At 44.0% G+C, this 17,788-nt stretch overlaps 1 protein-coding gene and 21 non-coding genes across 22 annotated transcripts in view; 21 read left to right on the top strand and 1 right to left on the bottom strand.

The window, feature by feature from the left end:
• Positions 1-6,198, top strand: part of LOC130420411 (uncharacterized) — a 41,214-nt gene extending 35,016 nt beyond the window's left edge. The window contains exons 2-9 of the mRNA XM_056747695.1: positions 3,532-4,213; positions 4,388-4,456; positions 4,542-4,601; positions 4,960-5,082; positions 5,172-5,282; positions 5,383-5,439; positions 5,590-5,655; positions 5,747-6,198. Of these exons, the coding sequence (XP_056603673.1) occupies positions 3,532-4,213; positions 4,388-4,456; positions 4,542-4,601; positions 4,960-5,082; positions 5,172-5,282; positions 5,383-5,439; positions 5,590-5,655; positions 5,747-6,198 (1,620 nt within the window). The remainder of the gene's footprint in view (positions 1-3,531; positions 4,214-4,387; positions 4,457-4,541; positions 4,602-4,959; positions 5,083-5,171; positions 5,283-5,382; positions 5,440-5,589; positions 5,656-5,746) is intronic.
• On the top strand, positions 347-463 carry LOC130421550 (U5 spliceosomal RNA). Its single transcript, XR_008906864.1, has one exon. It is a non-coding gene; the product is annotated as a U5 spliceosomal RNA (small nuclear RNA).
• trnae-uuc (transfer RNA glutamic acid (anticodon UUC)) lies at positions 719-790 on the top strand. The gene has a single exon. It is a non-coding gene; the product is annotated as a tRNA-Glu (tRNA).
• On the bottom strand, positions 1,304-1,375 carry trnaw-cca (transfer RNA tryptophan (anticodon CCA)). The gene has a single exon. It is a non-coding gene; the product is annotated as a tRNA-Trp (tRNA).
• On the top strand, positions 2,527-2,643 carry LOC130421556 (U5 spliceosomal RNA). Its single transcript, XR_008906870.1, has one exon. It is a non-coding gene; the product is annotated as a U5 spliceosomal RNA (small nuclear RNA).
• trnae-uuc (transfer RNA glutamic acid (anticodon UUC)) lies at positions 2,899-2,970 on the top strand. Its single transcript has one exon. It is a non-coding gene; the product is annotated as a tRNA-Glu (tRNA).
• Positions 6,199-10,545: 4,347 nt separating the features above from the next.
• Positions 10,546-10,617, top strand: trnap-ugg (transfer RNA proline (anticodon UGG)). Its single transcript has one exon. It is a non-coding gene; the product is annotated as a tRNA-Pro (tRNA).
• A 240-nt stretch (positions 10,618-10,857) lies between these two features.
• Positions 10,858-10,930, top strand: trnaf-gaa (transfer RNA phenylalanine (anticodon GAA)). Its single transcript has one exon. It is a non-coding gene; the product is annotated as a tRNA-Phe (tRNA).
• A 1,197-nt stretch (positions 10,931-12,127) lies between these two features.
• Positions 12,128-12,199, top strand: trnap-ugg (transfer RNA proline (anticodon UGG)). Its single transcript has one exon. It is a non-coding gene; the product is annotated as a tRNA-Pro (tRNA).
• A 79-nt stretch (positions 12,200-12,278) lies between these two features.
• Positions 12,279-12,352, top strand: trnai-aau (transfer RNA isoleucine (anticodon AAU)). Its single transcript has one exon. It is a non-coding gene; the product is annotated as a tRNA-Ile (tRNA).
• A 97-nt stretch (positions 12,353-12,449) lies between these two features.
• trnaf-gaa (transfer RNA phenylalanine (anticodon GAA)) lies at positions 12,450-12,522 on the top strand. The gene has a single exon. It is a non-coding gene; the product is annotated as a tRNA-Phe (tRNA).
• A 109-nt stretch (positions 12,523-12,631) lies between these two features.
• trnaq-cug (transfer RNA glutamine (anticodon CUG)) lies at positions 12,632-12,703 on the top strand. Its single transcript has one exon. It is a non-coding gene; the product is annotated as a tRNA-Gln (tRNA).
• A 1,017-nt stretch (positions 12,704-13,720) lies between these two features.
• Positions 13,721-13,792, top strand: trnap-ugg (transfer RNA proline (anticodon UGG)). Its single transcript has one exon. It is a non-coding gene; the product is annotated as a tRNA-Pro (tRNA).
• Positions 13,793-13,871: 79 nt separating this feature from the next.
• trnai-aau (transfer RNA isoleucine (anticodon AAU)) lies at positions 13,872-13,945 on the top strand. Its single transcript has one exon. It is a non-coding gene; the product is annotated as a tRNA-Ile (tRNA).
• A 97-nt stretch (positions 13,946-14,042) lies between these two features.
• On the top strand, positions 14,043-14,115 carry trnaf-gaa (transfer RNA phenylalanine (anticodon GAA)). The gene has a single exon. It is a non-coding gene; the product is annotated as a tRNA-Phe (tRNA).
• A 109-nt stretch (positions 14,116-14,224) lies between these two features.
• On the top strand, positions 14,225-14,296 carry trnaq-cug (transfer RNA glutamine (anticodon CUG)). The gene has a single exon. It is a non-coding gene; the product is annotated as a tRNA-Gln (tRNA).
• A 1,015-nt stretch (positions 14,297-15,311) lies between these two features.
• trnap-ugg (transfer RNA proline (anticodon UGG)) lies at positions 15,312-15,383 on the top strand. Its single transcript has one exon. It is a non-coding gene; the product is annotated as a tRNA-Pro (tRNA).
• A 79-nt stretch (positions 15,384-15,462) lies between these two features.
• Positions 15,463-15,536, top strand: trnai-aau (transfer RNA isoleucine (anticodon AAU)). Its single transcript has one exon. It is a non-coding gene; the product is annotated as a tRNA-Ile (tRNA).
• A 97-nt stretch (positions 15,537-15,633) lies between these two features.
• Positions 15,634-15,706, top strand: trnaf-gaa (transfer RNA phenylalanine (anticodon GAA)). The gene has a single exon. It is a non-coding gene; the product is annotated as a tRNA-Phe (tRNA).
• Positions 15,707-15,815: 109 nt separating this feature from the next.
• Positions 15,816-15,887, top strand: trnaq-cug (transfer RNA glutamine (anticodon CUG)). Its single transcript has one exon. It is a non-coding gene; the product is annotated as a tRNA-Gln (tRNA).
• Positions 15,888-16,902: 1,015 nt separating this feature from the next.
• On the top strand, positions 16,903-16,974 carry trnap-ugg (transfer RNA proline (anticodon UGG)). Its single transcript has one exon. It is a non-coding gene; the product is annotated as a tRNA-Pro (tRNA).
• A 79-nt stretch (positions 16,975-17,053) lies between these two features.
• trnai-aau (transfer RNA isoleucine (anticodon AAU)) lies at positions 17,054-17,127 on the top strand. The gene has a single exon. It is a non-coding gene; the product is annotated as a tRNA-Ile (tRNA).
• The last annotated feature ends 661 nt before the right edge of the window (positions 17,128-17,788 follow it).

The following is a 17,788-nucleotide window of genomic DNA, read 5'->3' as shown; positions in this document are numbered from 1 at the left end:
ATTTTTCATTTGGCAGATGCTTTTATCCAAAGTAGGAGAGCATATGAACCATGTGTCCACACGCTAAACAGTACCATTGTTCTGATTCAGCTAGAGTTGTCGGAGATTGAAGATTTGTATTTTATTTCTTGGAAGATCCAGATCCTAGTACCTGTGGTCGGTAGGATGCTAGCTTCAGGAACATCTCTTCAGACTTGGCTTTTGCAGTAATTTGTTGATTGAAGAAAACTTTGTCTCTTTGGCCCCTCCCAGAGTGAATTATCAGGTAGGAGCCTCGACCAAATATTAGCCCCTTGAACATTGCGGTGCGACATAGGAAGCACACTGGGCCGAGAGCTGGTGGGTGCAGCTCGAGTTTCTCTTGATCTACGCATAAATCTTCTGCCTTTTACGAAAGATTTCCTTAGAATGAAACCACCGTGAGTTTAATGTAATTTTGGACGGCTCCGCTCACAGCAGGCCTTCGTTATTGTGCCAAGAACCAGAGCGTTTAAGAATCAGCCTCAGTCGGATTGCTTCTGTACATCGTTGTCTCCTAGCTGTTTTGGGACTCTTGGTTTCACCACGTTTGTTGCAAGTTTATTGTCAGCACCTGCTCAGATAGGTAGAAAATCTTCTGCGATGCACTTCAAATGTGTGATTGTTATTTAGCTTCCTCTGTGCTGGGAAACAGTTGAAGTGCACGTCGGCTCCAGGTCGGAAGAAGACAGCTAAGGCGTCCCATATGGTCTAGCGGTTAGGATTCCTGGTTTTCACCCAGGCGGCCCGGGTTCAACTCCCGGTATGGGAATTACCATTTTCTCAACTGGTTATTTTCAAATGAAAAAGCTGCTGTTTCACGGTGAGGCTCTGACGAGTCAGCTGTTTAGGAGGTCAAACAAATAGTCACTTATCTCGTATATCAGCCTTTCTTGGCACCTTCTACATTTTAACTCCTTTGCACAATCCAAATTCAAGTGAGCAAACAGTATTTACCTTGTATTATATGGTGCGTCCTGAGGTCTCAGGCAACAAGTGCTGGACACAAAGTGCTGCGTTCTGAGTGCCGACAACTGAAAGTACAGAAGGTACATCTGGGACAATTTTTACGAGATGTCTTTACACTATCTTGACGTTTTTAACCACACCTCTACATGGAGAAAACCTTAAACATCCAAAAGAGCTAAAGTGGGCAGTCGTGTGGGTACAAAAAGCTTCCTTTGGTTCTAAAACATAATCTCGGTGAACGACTTCCTAGCAGCAATTAGTGTGCGACATCAGCCTCACGGTGTTGTTAACAAGCCGTACACGCAGAAAGAAATCTTGACCCCGACGTGATTTGAACACGCAACCTTCTGATCTGGAGTCAGACGCGCTACCGTTGCGCCACGAGGCCTCTCGCTGGGCAGTCGCCAACGATGGCGCCACAGAGACGGACAGTTGCACGAAAGCCATCAGAAGACGGCGGCAGAAAGAGACGTCAAATTTGTTGTTCTCGGACAGAGCAACGGTTTGACTTGGAAAGAAACAGCAGAGGTTTGCAAAGTCATAACAACGAACGTCGCCGCACGAAAATATAGCGTTTGTTTTCCGAGAGCCGCCTTTGCAGCATAACGGTTAAGTCGTCAAGTGTTCAGTATTTTCCAAGAAGCTGCCTGACTGTTCTGTGACTAAGCCTGGGAACCGAGGCCTAGGTGAAAAACACCAAGATCAAAAGTCATTTGCAGGTCCAACGTGGGGCTCGAGCACACGACGCTGAATCTTATCCTCTACCGACCCTGACATTAAGAGTCTCATGTTCTACTGACAGAGCATACCTTGCTGCACATAAGAGCTGACAAAGCAGGGATGACCCACAAGGACACTCAAGCTCCCCGTCGGGGGATCGAAACCCGGTCTTCCGCGTGACAGGCAGAGATACTGTCCACTATACTAACGAGGACTGGCTTGCAACTGCGGAAATGTTTTTGTGCCGAACTGCAACCGATATCTCATAGCATTCTCTTTGGAAAAGATTAGTTTTTTGATATTGGATGTGTGCAGGAGGAAGGCTGCAAGCTTGGCTAATTTAGAGTGTTGTGCAGACTTTCTGAATCCTCCTTTGGACCTCGGTGGAATTGTCCACACATCATCACACTTTAATTTGTTGGTTAAAAGAAATTCACTAGAGGAAGAAGGACGCCGAACTCTATCCATTTGCATTTTTCATTTGGCAGATGCTTTTATCCAAAGTAGGAGAGCATATGAACCATGTGTCAACACGCTAAACAGTACCATTGTTCTGATTCAAGCTAGAGTTGTCGGAGATTGAAGATTTGTTTTTTATTTCTTGGAAGATCCAGATGCTAGTACCTGTGGTCGGTAGGATGCTAGCTTCAGGAGCATCTCTTCAGACTTGGCTTTTGCAGTAATTTGTTGATGGAAGAGAAATTTGTCTCTTTGGCCCCTCCCAGAGTGAATTATCAGGTAAGAGCCTCGACCAAATATTAGCCCCTTGAACATTGCGGTGCTACATAGGAAGCACACTGGGTCTAGAGCTGATGGGTGCAGCTCGAGTTTCTCTTGATCTACGCATAAATGTTCTGCCTTTTACGAAAGATTTCCGCAGAATGAAACCACCGTGAGTTTAATGTAATTTTGGACGGCTCTGCAAACAGCAGGCCTTCGTTATTGTGCCAAGAACCAGAGCGTTTAAGAATCTGCCTCTGTCGGATTGCTTCTGCACATCGTTGTCTCCTAGCTGTTTTGGGACTCTTGGTTTCACCACGTTTGTTGCAAGTTTATTGTCAGCACCTGCTCAGATAGGTAGAAAATCTTCTGCGATGCACTTCAAATGTGTGATTGTTATTTCGCTTCCTCTGTGCTGGGAAACAGTTGAAGTGCACGTCGGCTCCAGGTCGGAAGAAGACAGCTAAGGCGTCCCATATGGTCTAGCGGTTAGGATTCCTGGTTTTCACCCAGGCAGCCCGGGTTCAACTCCCGGTATGGGAATTACCATTTTCTCAATTGGTTATTTTCAAATGAAAAAGCTGCTGTTTCACGGTGAGGCTCTGACGAGTCAGCTGTGTAGGAGGTCAAACAAATAGTCACTTATCTCGTATATCAGCCTTTCTTGGCACCTTCTACATTTTAACTCCTTTGCACAATCCAAATTCAAGTGAGCAAACAGTATTTACGTTGTATTATATGGTGCGTCCTGAGGTCTCAGGCAACAAGTGCTGGACACAAAGTGCTGCGTTCTGGGTGCCGACAACTGAAAAGTACAGAAGGTACATCTGGGACAATTTTTACGAGATGTCTTTACAATATCTTGACGTTTTTAACCACACCTCTACATGGAGAAAACCTTAAACATCCAAAAGATCTAAAGTGGGCAGTCGTGTGGGTACAAAAAGCTTCCTTTGGTTTTAAAACATAATCTCGGTGAACGACTTCCTAGCAGCTTCACAACACTGTTTGTACTGCATTTGTGAAAAACCATCTGGTTTTCATCTTTTTCATTCCAATGTAAATTTTAACACTTTAAAAAAAACTGCCATTTTTGTCTCGCAGGTCATCATGCAGAAAAGGGTCATTTTTTTTCCTGGAAGGGTAAAGGTTGCGTTCCGTAAGGGACCGCTGGGATATCTTCTGCAGGATCCAACTGACCAGGCGAGAACAATAAAATACAACCTATCTTTGCAGGACAAGTCGGCACCAATTAAGCTGGAGCTTGTGAGACAAAATGCTCTGAATGTGGTCCGTCAAAGAGGAGGTGATGCCTCAGACCAAAAAGAAGTTTTTGGTGAGTACATCCTGCAGTTTGGGAAATACAAGGGGAAGTCCTTCCGGTGGCTCCTTGAAAATGATGTGGGGTACACCATCTATCTGATGAAGAACCTTCAGCAAGAAGAGGCTGCAGGAGTCACAATGACCGAGGGGCACAGCAAGAGCAGCCTGGTCTCTTTTATGCAGTACGCCCACAGCTTTGAGGAGATTCTGTCTCTTTTACATTACACGTCCAAAACTCCAGCTGCAACAGCGGCATCACCAGGCGACGATCAGCTGGTTGGTTTCGGAGCTCGTGCCAAGAGTACATGGAAGGAGATTTGGGACGGCAGAGCTGATGGTTACGCGTCCTTTGTAATGGGGGCTAAGTGTGTCCGAGGGACACGGATGCATAAACTGCAACAATACCTGCTGAAGCAGCAGCAGTCTGCCCGTCCGCATGTTCCTGCCACATCTGAGCCCACAGGTCAGTTGTTATTTCCCCTCATTTGGCCTTCAGAAGAGAATCTTTACATTTATGTCAATAAGTATAAAGATACTTTGTGCTTTACAAAGAATAAGGTAAAGTATGAAGTTACATTTGAAAAAATCCAAGTGCAGCGTAAAAGCAACCTTTAACTCTTGTTTGTCAACCATACAGAGATGGATGAAGACGCTGAGCTGGAGACTGCAATGCTGAACATCACCCCCTCTAAGCTACTGGTGCAGTGTGAGTGTTTTTTTTCTTAAATGACATCTTGTATTAAATAAGTTGATATATTTAATAAATGTTCCCTAATTTTTACATTTGTTAGCGCCAGCATCATCTGCGTGCTCAGCTGCTGAAGTGAAACACTCCACAGAAACAACGACAGGTTTTTATTCACTTAAGTGTCAGCACTTTTGTGTTGATGAATTATGAAATTAAATGTTCTCCAAAACTGAATATGAATTTTTTTTGTCTAAATGTGTCACTAACAAATCTGTGTGCTGTTGGCATTATACTAACTGTTCAAGGGGCTATGAATTGATTCCCCCACCACGATGAACTGATAAACCCCCATTCTGGGTAAGTAGTCACTTTGACTGTAAACTTATAAATATTTCAGTTTATTAATACATGAAGACGTGCATGTTCTTGTAATTACATTGTTTACATTCCCTGTTTAGTTTAAAATGTTTGTGACATTATTTGAGAAGGCTTAATGCATCATTTCATTCATTCTATTAAAGTAAGCAGATCTCTTAAGACTATTGATATTATTAACAAGATGTTATGTCTTGCAGAACCATCTACTGTCCTTTTGAAACCACTGATGGTCACTAGAAAGGAACTGCGTCTGTCTCCTGTGGATGGTAAACACATTTTATTTCCGCCTCTCTGATCATATAATTGTCTTCTTTATAACTTTGAATTGAATTTTTTTCTGACTTCCTTTTTAAAGCACCAGCTGTGCCAGCTCTGAAAACACCAGTGCCCCTTCCTAAAGAGCTGATGTTTCTTGTGCAGGAACCATCAGCTTCCACACAATCAAAAAAAGGTGTTTCAGCGACAGGTGTGTTCTAATGTCAAGTTTATGGATACATTGAATCATACATTATAAATGCATGTTTTTAAAACTATCACCTCTTTTACAATGTGTCTCTCTTCATCAGAGGGCAGTATCTCTCGAGCGTGCAGGACACTTTCTTTTGAGGAATCTAACAAAGATGGTAAGAATGGGTTGCATTAGATATATATGGGTTGAATCATTTCTATGTTTGGAATTGTGAATTTATAGAGACCTCGTCACATGTCTAGAACGTTTTTTTTTTGTTTAACTTTGTTTACAACAGCTTTAATTATTTTATTTGTGCTTTCAGAACCATGTTCCTCTGCTCCTCCTCCTTCAGTGTGTGTTCCACCACCTGTTCGACCGACAGCGCAAAGTAAGAGAGTATTCTGTGGATATAAAAGTGATTAACATATTTAATATCTGTAACAATGCTTTATTATTTTTTCTTATTTTCAAACACCCAGGCACACCAACCCTTCCTAGAGTTCCTGCTCCACAGCTTCCTGGATATGATAATGACACGCGTCAGTGGAAGTGTTCTCATCAACAGAGGATCTGGATGAAGACTGAGTTGGAATCCATGGGTCTGTGGCCAGGCTCTCCTCCTGTGAGCAACCCCATGAAGACCGTGTCACTGTGGCGTTTACCTCCTCAACCTGAGCTGATAGACACAGACTCTGATCTGCCGTCAGCCAAATATTTTCAGCTTCATCCTTTTTTTATTTGGAAACCTGAAAATGACACCTTGATGGCTAGACTTAAGAGTAACTATGCTCTGCCATGCATTGCGGGGTGTAGCAAAGCACAGGTCACGTGTGCAGGAGTCGGTAGACCTCGTGTGATCGTGGGCATCACAGGTCAGTACTACCTCTTCTCATCTCGGCTGTGCTGCAAAGTCTGCAAGAAAAGGTGGTAAGCAGACAACCCACAGTGGCTGGAAAAGCTCCCCAAAAGGTTTACAAATGTACTGCCAGCAATTATTACTTACAAGAAGGCCATCTGTAGATCTGTGATGGATGAGCTGCGGCGTACCGGAAAATCACCCTCAGACATGGCCAGGCAGGTGATTGAAATGATGCACCTGAAATTTGAACGTGCCGACTTTGCCTACCTCCTCAGTTGCCAGAATGTCCTGGATTCCGAGGCTGGAAAGTATGGACAGAAAACCATCACAGGATTCCTAAGAAATGAGACCAAGCCTGCTCCCCTTGGCGAGTATGATGATCCTGATGGATGGAATGGAATCTCTGTGTCTGCAGACTACCTCACTGACTGCCTCCTTTATGAGTACCAGCGACAACAGGTAGCTATTAGAAAGCTACTGCAGGGCACCTTTGGGCAGGCTTTACGTTCTGACCACACCCGGAAAGTGGCAAGGAAAGTTACATTTACCTCTGGCACAATGTCATCTTACGCCACCATGAACGAAAACTGGATGATCCTTTCGTGGGTGATGGTGCAGTCTGAGACGGAAAGGTCATTGGAACCCATGTATCAGGGCCTAGCAAACCGGTACAACATTGCAGGAGTGGAAAAGGCAAGGTACCATTGGGTGGACAGGTGAGTCATTTGAATCATGCAATCGTTTGCCTGCATTTCCTCACAATTCACCATCTGTGCACGTTCTTTTTACTCATAAACTGTTGTTTAGACCTATTAATACTGTAGTTTTAATATGTAATTATACTACAATTAAATTTAATTATACTATAATTAAAAATATATATATTTCTGTTTCAGGGATTGCTGTGCAGCGTTCAGGGTGCCGGATCTGCAGGCTGGAGAACATCTCAACTGGAATGCCTGGAGAACTGCTGATGCTGATATTGCCGAGGCCACTTCTGGTGAACTGCAAAATGCATGCGCATCAAGATCTCGCTTCAATCAGCACATCCGCCTGATCTGCCATTAGATCTTCCCGAGCAAAGCAGACCGTCCACTGCCAGGGCTGGATACCTTTCATCTGACCTTGATCCACATCCAGAGTCAGGTAACGCTTTTTTAAAAGAATATATAGGACGTTATCATACACTTAATGTCTTTAAAGTGACTCTATTAATGCTGTTTTGTTCCTCTAGGATCCATTACCACTTTGCCTGCCCCCTTGCTGTCCTCATGCCATGGTGCTGATGTGGATCTTCAGCCTAAGCCAGGTAAACATTTTACATATGTACAGTGTCATGCTTAAAATGCCCTTTTTCTTTACACATAAAACTAAATACTTGCTAAAAATACACCTTGATGAAAAAAGTATTTCTGCTGCTGCTGTTGTAGAATCTGCTGATACGCTGCCTGTGTCATTGTTTCACCGTGCCTGCACAGAGCCTCAGTCAGAGCCAGGTGAATATTCAAAAAATTAACAAATTAATTTAACAAATGGTATAAGAGCCAAAATATTGATTGCCTGATTTTCTGTGCTATAGGAACAACACATGTACCGCCTCTGCCTATGGTGTCCTCACCTGCAAGCGCTCGTACTGGACCTGTGAAGACTGGTGGAAGGGTGTTTGTGCTAGACCACAAACGGTGGACAACGGCAATGAAGGAGGCAATTGACAACCTGCTTACTGAACATCATGGGAAGAAGTATATGCTCAAACTTGTGGATCAGGAGTATGCAGCAATGGTCCATAACTCCAGTACTGATCCCAACAGCATGCTCCATCCTACTACAAAACTGCACATAGCTCAGTATGTCAAGCACTTGGCCAAATTGCTAAACACCAGTTCTTCGTTAAATACTTCTCCTGAAAAACTACTTCAGACACAGCGACTGTGGCACTCTCTGACAGAGGGGAGCGAGACTACTAGTGTGCCAGTGGTTAAAATTAATCCTGCAGTTGTAAACCCACCAGCACTTGCTCTGACCACACCACTTTCACACGCAACCATTGAGAGGATCGTTGAGGGTATTATGGAGAAGCATCAACAGCAACAACAACAACAACAACAACCAGAAAAAAAAAGAAACAGATGAAGACTTGTGCTGCCTGCAGACAGCCCAAGTCTCGCTATGAAAGTGATGGTTCCTCCATCCATTTTTTTACCAGCAAGGACCTGTTGGGTACTTCTACTGTTCCACCAAGGTTTTTAAGGCTTATAGTGATGAAGGGCTGACAAATCCCATAATGCCTTTTAAAGATTTTATGGAAACAGAGTTCTTCCAGAGGGAACTGGATGACACAAAAAAAGGGTGGAAGAGAAGGGACAGCAAAAACGAAAAATTCCTGAATCTCCGCATGTAGGTCACCTGTGTCGGTTTTGTAAAATGGAACTCAAACAAGGTCCAAACAGTCCACACATACATACGGGCTTTCCTGGAATTGCTGGGAAATATGTTTATTGTCCTGCTAAAGTATATTCCATATACAGAGAGCAGGGTATGGAGAAAGAGATGACCTGGAAAGACTTTCAAAAGTCTACTTTTTACAATATGGAAAGACAGAGATGGGTTTCTGGAAAAAAGTAAATGAGAATTTTCCACGTGTAAATATCTTTTGCTTGTTTGTTTTGCCTTTTAAAATGTTGAGAAAACAATAAAAACTATCTAAAAAAGCACTTATCTTCTACTCATTTTTTATATTTATATACATACAAATAAATGGCAAATATTTTCAACTGATGTAAAATATATTTTATTTACAAATGTTATAGCACTACAAAGGTAAGAGACATATGTATTGTAATCGGAGTTTAAATAAAAAAATACTCTTCATAAATGTGAATACATTCGGTGCTGTTAAAAATATTATTTTATGTACATTTGATCAAAAATCCTACAGGGTAATAACATATAGTGAAGAGAACAATAAAAAATTATTTCAACACTGACATTAAGAATATTTTGTTATGGACATCAACATTTACATTTCAGATAACCTTTTAATTGTTACGAATTAATGTTCATAAGAATAGAGTTTTCAAACATTTATTGTTGTTAAAGAAATGATAAATAAAACACCATCAATGAATATATTCTGTCAACATTTTCATTTAACCCAATTTCAATTTAAATCCTTTTAATACTTATACTTTGTCAATATTCCAACATTTTAAAAGGTTGCTTAAATGTAATAAAAAACTCATAAATGTTTGTAAAACAATGTTTCAGAGTTGCTTCGAGTGGGATTCGAACCTCTGTGCAAACGAACATAAAAAAAAGATGTGAAAAAATCTGATTGGCTGTGACATCACTCAAGGACCTGGGACAACAGGAGAAGAGCTTCAATCTGATTGGCTGTCAGTGGATACCACCTATCCACGACCGGCCGAGGGGCTCATGCCAGGGATTGTTACCGCCCCTATCTTTGACCTTTGTACTAAAACGTTTAAGCCGTCAGGCAAACACAAGTGAATTTCATCTGTTTACGTGCAGGAAAAGTGTTGTACTTGTGGAACGAGGAACCACATAGAAGGTGGAGGATCTTTGTAATGAGAACGTAAGACAATGGTAGGATAACAACTAGGTTTCATTAAACCTCGAGTTAAAGTAGCATTTGCTGCTTTCACACTGACAACAGGCCAACGGTACACAATGAGCCAAAGGTCAATACAACCAAGGCAAAGCGGAAAATAAATATAACAAATTGCCCATTTCTGAAACGTTAATGTGATTGCACACACACACGTACTATAAAGAGAAGATTTGGGGAGAGAGATTTTTCATGCTTAGCCTTATTTTGACAATTACCCAACAGTAATGGAGGATAACCCTTTTCAAGAAACTACAAGAAAAGGGCAAGGAAACGAACCACCTCACATATCCACACTGGTTTATTGAAAATGCAAGTTACACAGCAAAAAAAAACTTGTGGAATCTTAAGTGACAACTTGATTGTCTCTGATCGTGAAATGTCCTGCATTACGTTGCTCTGGGTAAAAGCAATGCGCACACCATATGGGAGATTCTTGTCATTTGTGTCCAGGTGCCATAGCGAGGAGAGACAAGGGGCACTGAAGGCTTTTTGTGACTGAATATATGAACAGTATTCAACACGAAGACCTTTTTCTGCAAAGGTGAGCCTCGACAGGTAGCATAGGGAGGGCTAAGTCGCACGAAGGAAGCTCCAAAAGCCTCTAATATGGAGAATAAGGCCGTCATTCCCTCTACCTCTCGAATGCCAAGCGAGCGCTCTATCATTTGAGCAAATTCCCGCGCAATATCGGAAAAAAACACGCGCATTGCCTTGGCTCAATGAAACGGGGCACACGGGGAAAATGCTTTTCCAAAGCGCCTTGAAATCACAATCGCTGCACACCGCTCGGCTCGTTGGTCTAGGGGCATGATTGTCGCTTTGGGTGCGAGAGGTCCCGGGTTCAAATCCCGGACGAGCCCTGCTTTAAGCGTTCATCGTATTGTGAGGACACTCAAGGTGGCACTATGGCAATCCAGATCATGAAAGCAGGAGACCCATGGCCTGTTATCTCAGTTGGCTAGAGCGTGTTGCTAATAACGCCAAGGTCGCCCCGTACTGGCCAAAGGCTTTTCTCTGGCATTCTGTTCCATAATTCAGGGCTTCAGCGCCAGGGGTCGTCCGCGGACTACGATTCGCAAGTCAAGAAATCTGCAAACGTGGCCGAAATAGATCAGTCGGGAGAGCGTTAGACTGAAGATCTAAAGGTCCCTGGTTCGATCCCGGGTTTCGGCATGCGTCCCTCTGTCCAATGCTTTGCTCTAGTTATAGTGGAGCTCTTGCATTCACAAGACCGTGCGCTCTTTTCTTCGGAATCTGTCATGTCGAAAACAGCTTCACATTGGGTTTCATGGTGTAATGGTTAGTACTCTGGACTCTGAATCAAGCGATCCGAGTTCAAATCTCGGTGAGACATCTCATAGAAAGTTTACACCTTTTCGAGGGGCTCATGCCAGGGATTGTTACCGCCCCGATCTTTGACCTTTGTACTAAAACGTTTAAGCTGTCAGGCAAACACAAGTGAATTTCATCTGTTTACGTGCAGGAAAAGTGTTGTACTTGTGGAACGAGGAACCACAGGGAAGGTGGAGGATCTTTGTAATGACAACGTAAGACAATGGTAGGATAACAACTAGGTTTCATTAAACCTCGAGTTAAAGTAGCATTTGCTGCTTTCACACTGACAACAGGCCAACGGTACACAATGAGCCAAAGGTCAATACAACCAAGGCAAAGCGGAAAATAAATATAACAAATTGCCCATTTCTGAAACGTTAATGTGATTGCACACACACACGTACTATAAAGAGAAGATTTCGGGAGAGAGTTTTCATGCTTAGCCTTATTTTGACAATTACCCAACAGTAATGGAGGATAACCCTTTTCAAGAAACTACAAGAAAAGGGCAAGGAAACGAACCACCTCACATATCCACACTGGTTTATTTGAAAATGCAAGTTACACAGCAAAAAAAAACTTGTGGAATCTTAAGTGACAACTTGATTGTCTCTGATCGTGAAATGTCCTGCATTACGCTGCTCTGGGTAAAAGCAATGCGCACACCATATGGGAGATTCTTGTCATTTGTGTCCAGGTGCCATAGCGAGGAGAGACAAGGGGCATTGAAGGCTTTTTGTGACTGAATATATGAACAGTATTCAACACGAAGACCTTTTTCTGCAAAGGTGAGCCTCGACAGGTAGCATAGGGAGGGCTAAGTCGCACAAAGGAAGCTCCAAAAGCCTCTAATATGGAGAATAAGGCCGTCATTCCCTCTACCTCTCGAATGCCAAGCGAGCGCTCTTTCATTTGAGCAAATTCCTGCGCATTATCGGAAAAAGACGCGCATTGCTTTGGCTCAATGAAACGGGGCACAAGTGGGGAAAATGCTTTTCCAAAGCGCCTTGAAATCACAATCACTGCACACCGCTCGGCTCGTTGGTCTAGGGGCATGATTCTCGCTTTGGGTGCGAGAGGTCCCGGGTTCAAATCCCGGACGAGCCCTGCTTTTAGCGTTCATCGTATTGTGAGGACACTCAAGGTGGCACTATGGCAATCCAGATCATGAAAGCAGGAGACCCATGGCCTGTTAGCTCAGTTGGCTAGAGCGTGGTGCTAATAACGCTAAGGTCGCGGGTTCGATCCCCGTACTGGCCACAGGCTTTTCTCTGGCATTCTGTTCCATAATTCAGGGCTTCAGCGCCAGGGGTCGTCCGCGGACTACGATTCGCAAGTCAAGAAATCTGCAAACGTGGCCGAAATAGCTCAGTTGGGAGAGCGTTAGACTGAAGATTTAAAGGTCCCTGGTTCGATCCCGGGTTTCGGCATGCGTCCCTCTGTCCAATGCTTTGCTCTAGTTATAGTAGAGCTCTTGCATTCACAAGACCGTGCGCTCTTTTCTTCGGAATCTGGCATGTCGAAAACAGCCTCAAATTGGGTTTCATGGTGTAATGGTTAGCACTCTGGACTCTGAATCCAGCGATCCGAGTTCAAATCTCGGTGAGACCTCTCATTGAAAGTCTACACCTTTTCGAGGGGCTCATGCCAGGGATTGTTACCGCCCCGATCTTTGACCTTTGTACTAAAACGTTTAAGCCGTCAGGCAAACACAAGTGAATTTCATCTGTTTACGTGCAGGAAAAGTGTTGTACTTGTGGAACGAGGAACCACATAGAAGGTGGAGGATCTTTGTAATGACAACGTAAGACAATGGTAGGATAACAACTAGGTTTCATTAAACCTCGAGTTAAAGTAGCATTTGCTGCTTTCACACTGACAACAGGCCAACGGTACACAATGAGCCAAAGGTCAATACAACCAAGGCAAAGCGGAAAATAAATGTAACAAATTGCCCATTTCTGAAACGTTAATGTGATTGCACACACACACGTACTATAAGGAGAAGATTTGGGGAGAGAGATTTTTCATGCTTAGCCTTATTTTGACAATTACCCAACAGTAATGGAGGATAACCCTTTTCAAGAAACTACAAGAAAAGGGCAAGGAAACGAACCACCTCACATATCCACACTGGTTTATTGAAAATGCAAGTTACACAGCAAAAAAAAACTTGTGGAATCTTAAGTGACAACTTGATTGTCTCTGATCGTGAAATGTCCTGCATTACGTTGCTCTGGGTAAAAGCAATGCGCACACCATATGGGAGATTCTTGTCATTTGTGTCCAGGTGCCATAGCGAGGAGAGACAAGGGGCACTGAAGGCTTTTTGTGACTGAATATATGAACAGTATTCAACACGAAGACCTTTTTCTGCAAAGGTGAGCCTCGACAGGTAGCATAGGGAGGGCTAAGTCGCACAAAGGAAGCTCCAAAAGCCTCTAATATGGAGAATAAGGCCGTCATTCCCTCTACCTCTCGAATGCCAAGCGAGCGCTCTTTCATTTGAGCAAATTCCTGCGCATTATCGGAAAAAGACGCGCATTGCTTAGGCTCAATGAAACGGGGCACACGTGAGGAAAATGCTTTTCCAAAGCGCCTTGAAATCACAATCGCTGCACACCGCTCGGCTCGTTGGTCTAGGGGCATGATTCTCGCTTTGGGTGCGAGAGGTCCCGGGCTCAAATCCCGGACGAGCCCTGCTTTAAGCGTTCATCTTATTGTTAGGACACTCAAGGTGGCACTATGGCAATCCAGATCATGAAAGCAGGAGACCCATGGCCTGTTAGCTCAGTTGGCTAGAGCGTGGTGCTAATAACTCCAAGGTCGCGGGTTTGATCCCCGTGCTGGCCAAAGGCTTTTCTTTGGCATTCTGTTCCATAATTCAGGGCTTCAGCGCCAGGGGTCGTCCGCGGACTACGATTCGCAAGTCAAGAAATCTGCAAACGTGGCCGAAATAGCTCAGTTGGGAGAGCGTTAGACTGAAGATCTAAAGGTCCCTGGTTCGATCCCGGGTTTCGGCATGCGTCCCTCTGTCCAATGCTTTGCTCTAGTTATAGTGGAGCTCTTGCATTCACAAGACCGTGCGCTCTTTTCTTCGGAATCTGGCATGTGGAAAACAGCTTCACATTGGGTTTCATGGTGTAATGGTTAGCACTCTGGACTCTGAATCCAGCGATCCGAGTTCAAATCTCGGTGAGACCTCTCATTGAAAGTCTACACCTTTTCGAGGGGCTCATGCCAGGGAATTTTACCGCCCCGATCTTTGACCTTTGTACTAAAACGTTTAAGCCGTCAGGCAAACACAAGTGAATTTCATCTGTTTACTTGAAGGAAAAGTGTTGTACTTGTGGAACGAGGAACCACATAGAAGGTGGAGGATCTTTGTAATGACAACGTAAGACAATGGTAGGATAACAACTAGGTTTCATTAAACCTCGAGTTAAAGTAGCATTTGCTGCTTTCACACTGACAACAGGCCAACGGTACACAATGAGCCAAAGGTCAATACAACCAAGGCAAAGCGGAAAATAAATATAACAAATTGCCCATTTCCTAAACGTTAATGTGATTGCACACACACACGTACTATAAAGAGAAGATTTCGGGAGAGAGTTTTCATGCTTAGCCTTATTTTGACAATTACCCAACAGTAATGGAGGATAACCCTTTTCAAGAAACTACAAGAAAAGGGCAAGGAAACGAACCACCTCACATATCCACACTGGTTTATTGAAAATGCAAGTTACACAGCAAAAAAAAACTTGTGGAATCTTAAGTGACAACTTGATTGTCTCTGATCGTGAAATGTCCTGCATTACGTTGCTCTGGGTAAAAGCAATGCGCACACCATATGGGAGATTCTTGTCATTTGTGTCCAGGTGCCATAGCGAGGAGAGACAAGGGGCACTGAAGGCTTTTTGTGACTGAATATATGAACAGTATTCAACACGAAGACCTTTTTCTGCAAAGGTGAGCCTCGACAGGTAGCATAGGGAGGGCTAAGTCGCACAAAGGAAGCTCCAAAAGCCTCTAATATGGAGAATAAGGCCGTCATTCCCTCTACCTCTCGAATGCCAAGCGAGCGCTCTTTCATTTGAGCAAATTCCTGCGCATTATCGGAAAAAGACGCGCATTGCTTTGGCTCAATGAAACGGGGAACAAGTGGGGAAAATGCTTTTCCAAAGCGCCTTGAAATCACAATCGCTGCACACCGCTCGGCTCGTTGGTCTAGGGGCATGATTCTCGCTTTGGGTGCGAGAGGTCCCGGGTTCAAATCCCGGACGAGCCCTGCTTTAAGCGTTCATCGTATTGTGAGGACACTCAAGGTGGCACTATGGCAATCCAGATCATGAAAGCAGGAGACCCATGGCCTGTTAGCTCAGTTGGCTAGAGCGTGGTGCTAATAACGCTAAGGTCGCGGGTTCGATCCCCGTACTGGCCAAAGGCTTTTCTCTGGCATTCTGTTCCATAATTCAGGGCTTTAGCGCCAGGGGTCGTCCGCGGACTACGATTCGCAAGTCAAGAAATCTTCAAACGTGGCCGAAATAGCTCAGTTGGGAGAGCGTTAGACTGAAGATCTAAAGGTCCCTGGTTCGATCCCGGGTTTCGGCATGCGTCCCTCTGTCCAATGCTTTGCTCTAGTTATAGTGGAGCTCTTGCATTCACAAGACCGTGCGCTCTTTTCTTCGGAATCTGGCATGTCGAAAACAGCTTCACATTGGGTTTCATGGTGTAATGGTTAGCACTCTGGACTCTGAATCCAGCGATCCGAGTTCAAATCTCGGTGAGACCTCTCATTGAAAGTCTACACCTTTTCGAGGGGCTCATGCCAGGGATTGTTACCGCCCCGATCTTTGACCTTTGTACTAAAACGTTTAAGCCGTCAGGCAAACACAAGTTAATTTCATCTGTTTACGTGCAGGAAAAGTGTTGTACTTGTGGAACGAGGAACCACATAGAAGGTGGAGGATCTTTGTAATGACAACGTAAGACAATGGTAGGATAACAACTAGGTTTCATTAAACCTCGAGTTAAAGTAGCATTTGCTGCTTTCACACTGACAACAGGCCAACGGTACACAATGACCCAAAGGTCAATACAACCAAGGCAAAGCGGAAAATAAATATAACAAATTGCCCATTTCTGAAATGTTAATGTGATTGCACACACACACGTACTATAAAGAGAAGATTTTGGGAGAGAGTTTTCATGCTTAGCCTTATTTTGACAATTACCCAACAGTAATGGAGGATAACCCTTTTCAAGAAACTACAAGAAAAGGGCAAGGAAACGAACCACCTCACATATCCACACTGGTTTATTGAAAATGCAAGTTACACAGCAAAAAAAAACTTGTGGAATCTTAAGTGACAACTTGATTGTCTCTGATCGTGAAATGTCCTGCATTACGTTGCTCTGGGTAAAAGCAATGCGCACACCATATGGGAGATTCTTGTCATTTGTGTCCAGGTGCCATAGCGAGGAGAGACAAGGGGCACTGAAGGCTTTTTGTGACTGAATATATGAACAGTATTCAACACGAAGACCTTTTTCTGCAAAGGTGAGCCTCGACAGGTAGCATAGGGAGGGCTAAGTCGCACGAAGGAAGCTCCAAAAGCCTCTAATATGGAGAATAAGGCCGTCATTCCCACTACCTCTCGAATGCCAAGCGAGCGCTCTGTCATTTGAGCAAATTCCCGCGCATTATCGGAAAAAGACGCGCATTGCTTTGGCTCAATGAAACGGGGCACACGTGGGGAAAATGCTTTTGCAAAGCGCCTTGAAATCACAATCGCTGCACACCGCTCGGCTCGTTGGTCTAGGGGCATGATTCTCGCTTTGGGTGCGAGAGGTCCCGGGTTCAAATCCCGGACGAGCCCTGCTTTAAGCGTTCATCGTATTGTGAGGACACTCAAGGTGGCACTATGGCAATCCAGATCATGAAAGCAGGAGACCCATGGCCTGTTAGCTCAGTTGGCTAGAGCGTGGTGCTAATAACGCCACGGTCACGGGTTCGATCCCCGTACTGGCCAAAGGCTTTTCTCTGGCATTCTGTTCCATAATTCAGGGCTTCAGCGCCAGGGGTCGTCCGCGGACTACGATTCGCAAGTCAAGAAATCTGCAAACGTGGCCGAAATAGCTCAGTTGGGAGAGCGTTAGACTGAAGATCTAAAGAAGAGCATTGCACTAGACCAACCTTAAGATTTCATGGGCCTGGACAAGGAGTTGCGCCGCATGCTCAGTGAGAAAGTGTCTAACCTTTCTAATGTTAAATAAAGGATATTAGCATTACCGCGTTGTCTTTGCAATATGATCATTGAAGGACAGCTGTTGATCAAATATGACACCGAGTTTCCTGGCTCTTTTTGAAGGAATGATTGTGGTATTGCTTAAGTTTGATTGTGAGATTGTTATGCACCATGGGGTGTGCCAGAAAGACGAGTAGTTTTGTCTTGGCAGGGTTCAGCTGGAGGTGATGCCCTTTCATTCAAGCAGAGATGTCTTCTGGGCAGGCTGTAATGCAAGTATCAACTGGGTGAAACGAGATGTATATCTGGGTGTCGTCAGCATAACAGTGATACGAGAAGACATGTGCTTGATGGATCCCAAGGAAGTTGTGTAGATGGAAAAAACAATGGTGACAATCAACAAAAGAAAGCTTCAAGCTCCAATGCATGCTGGGTAACATCATAG

Source organism: Triplophysa dalaica, chromosome 5, assembly GCF_015846415.1.
Source record: "Triplophysa dalaica isolate WHDGS20190420 chromosome 5, ASM1584641v1, whole genome shotgun sequence".
NCBI lineage: Eukaryota > Metazoa > Chordata > Actinopteri > Cypriniformes > Nemacheilidae > Triplophysa > Triplophysa dalaica.
This window is presented reverse-complemented; position numbering and strand designations above follow the sequence as displayed.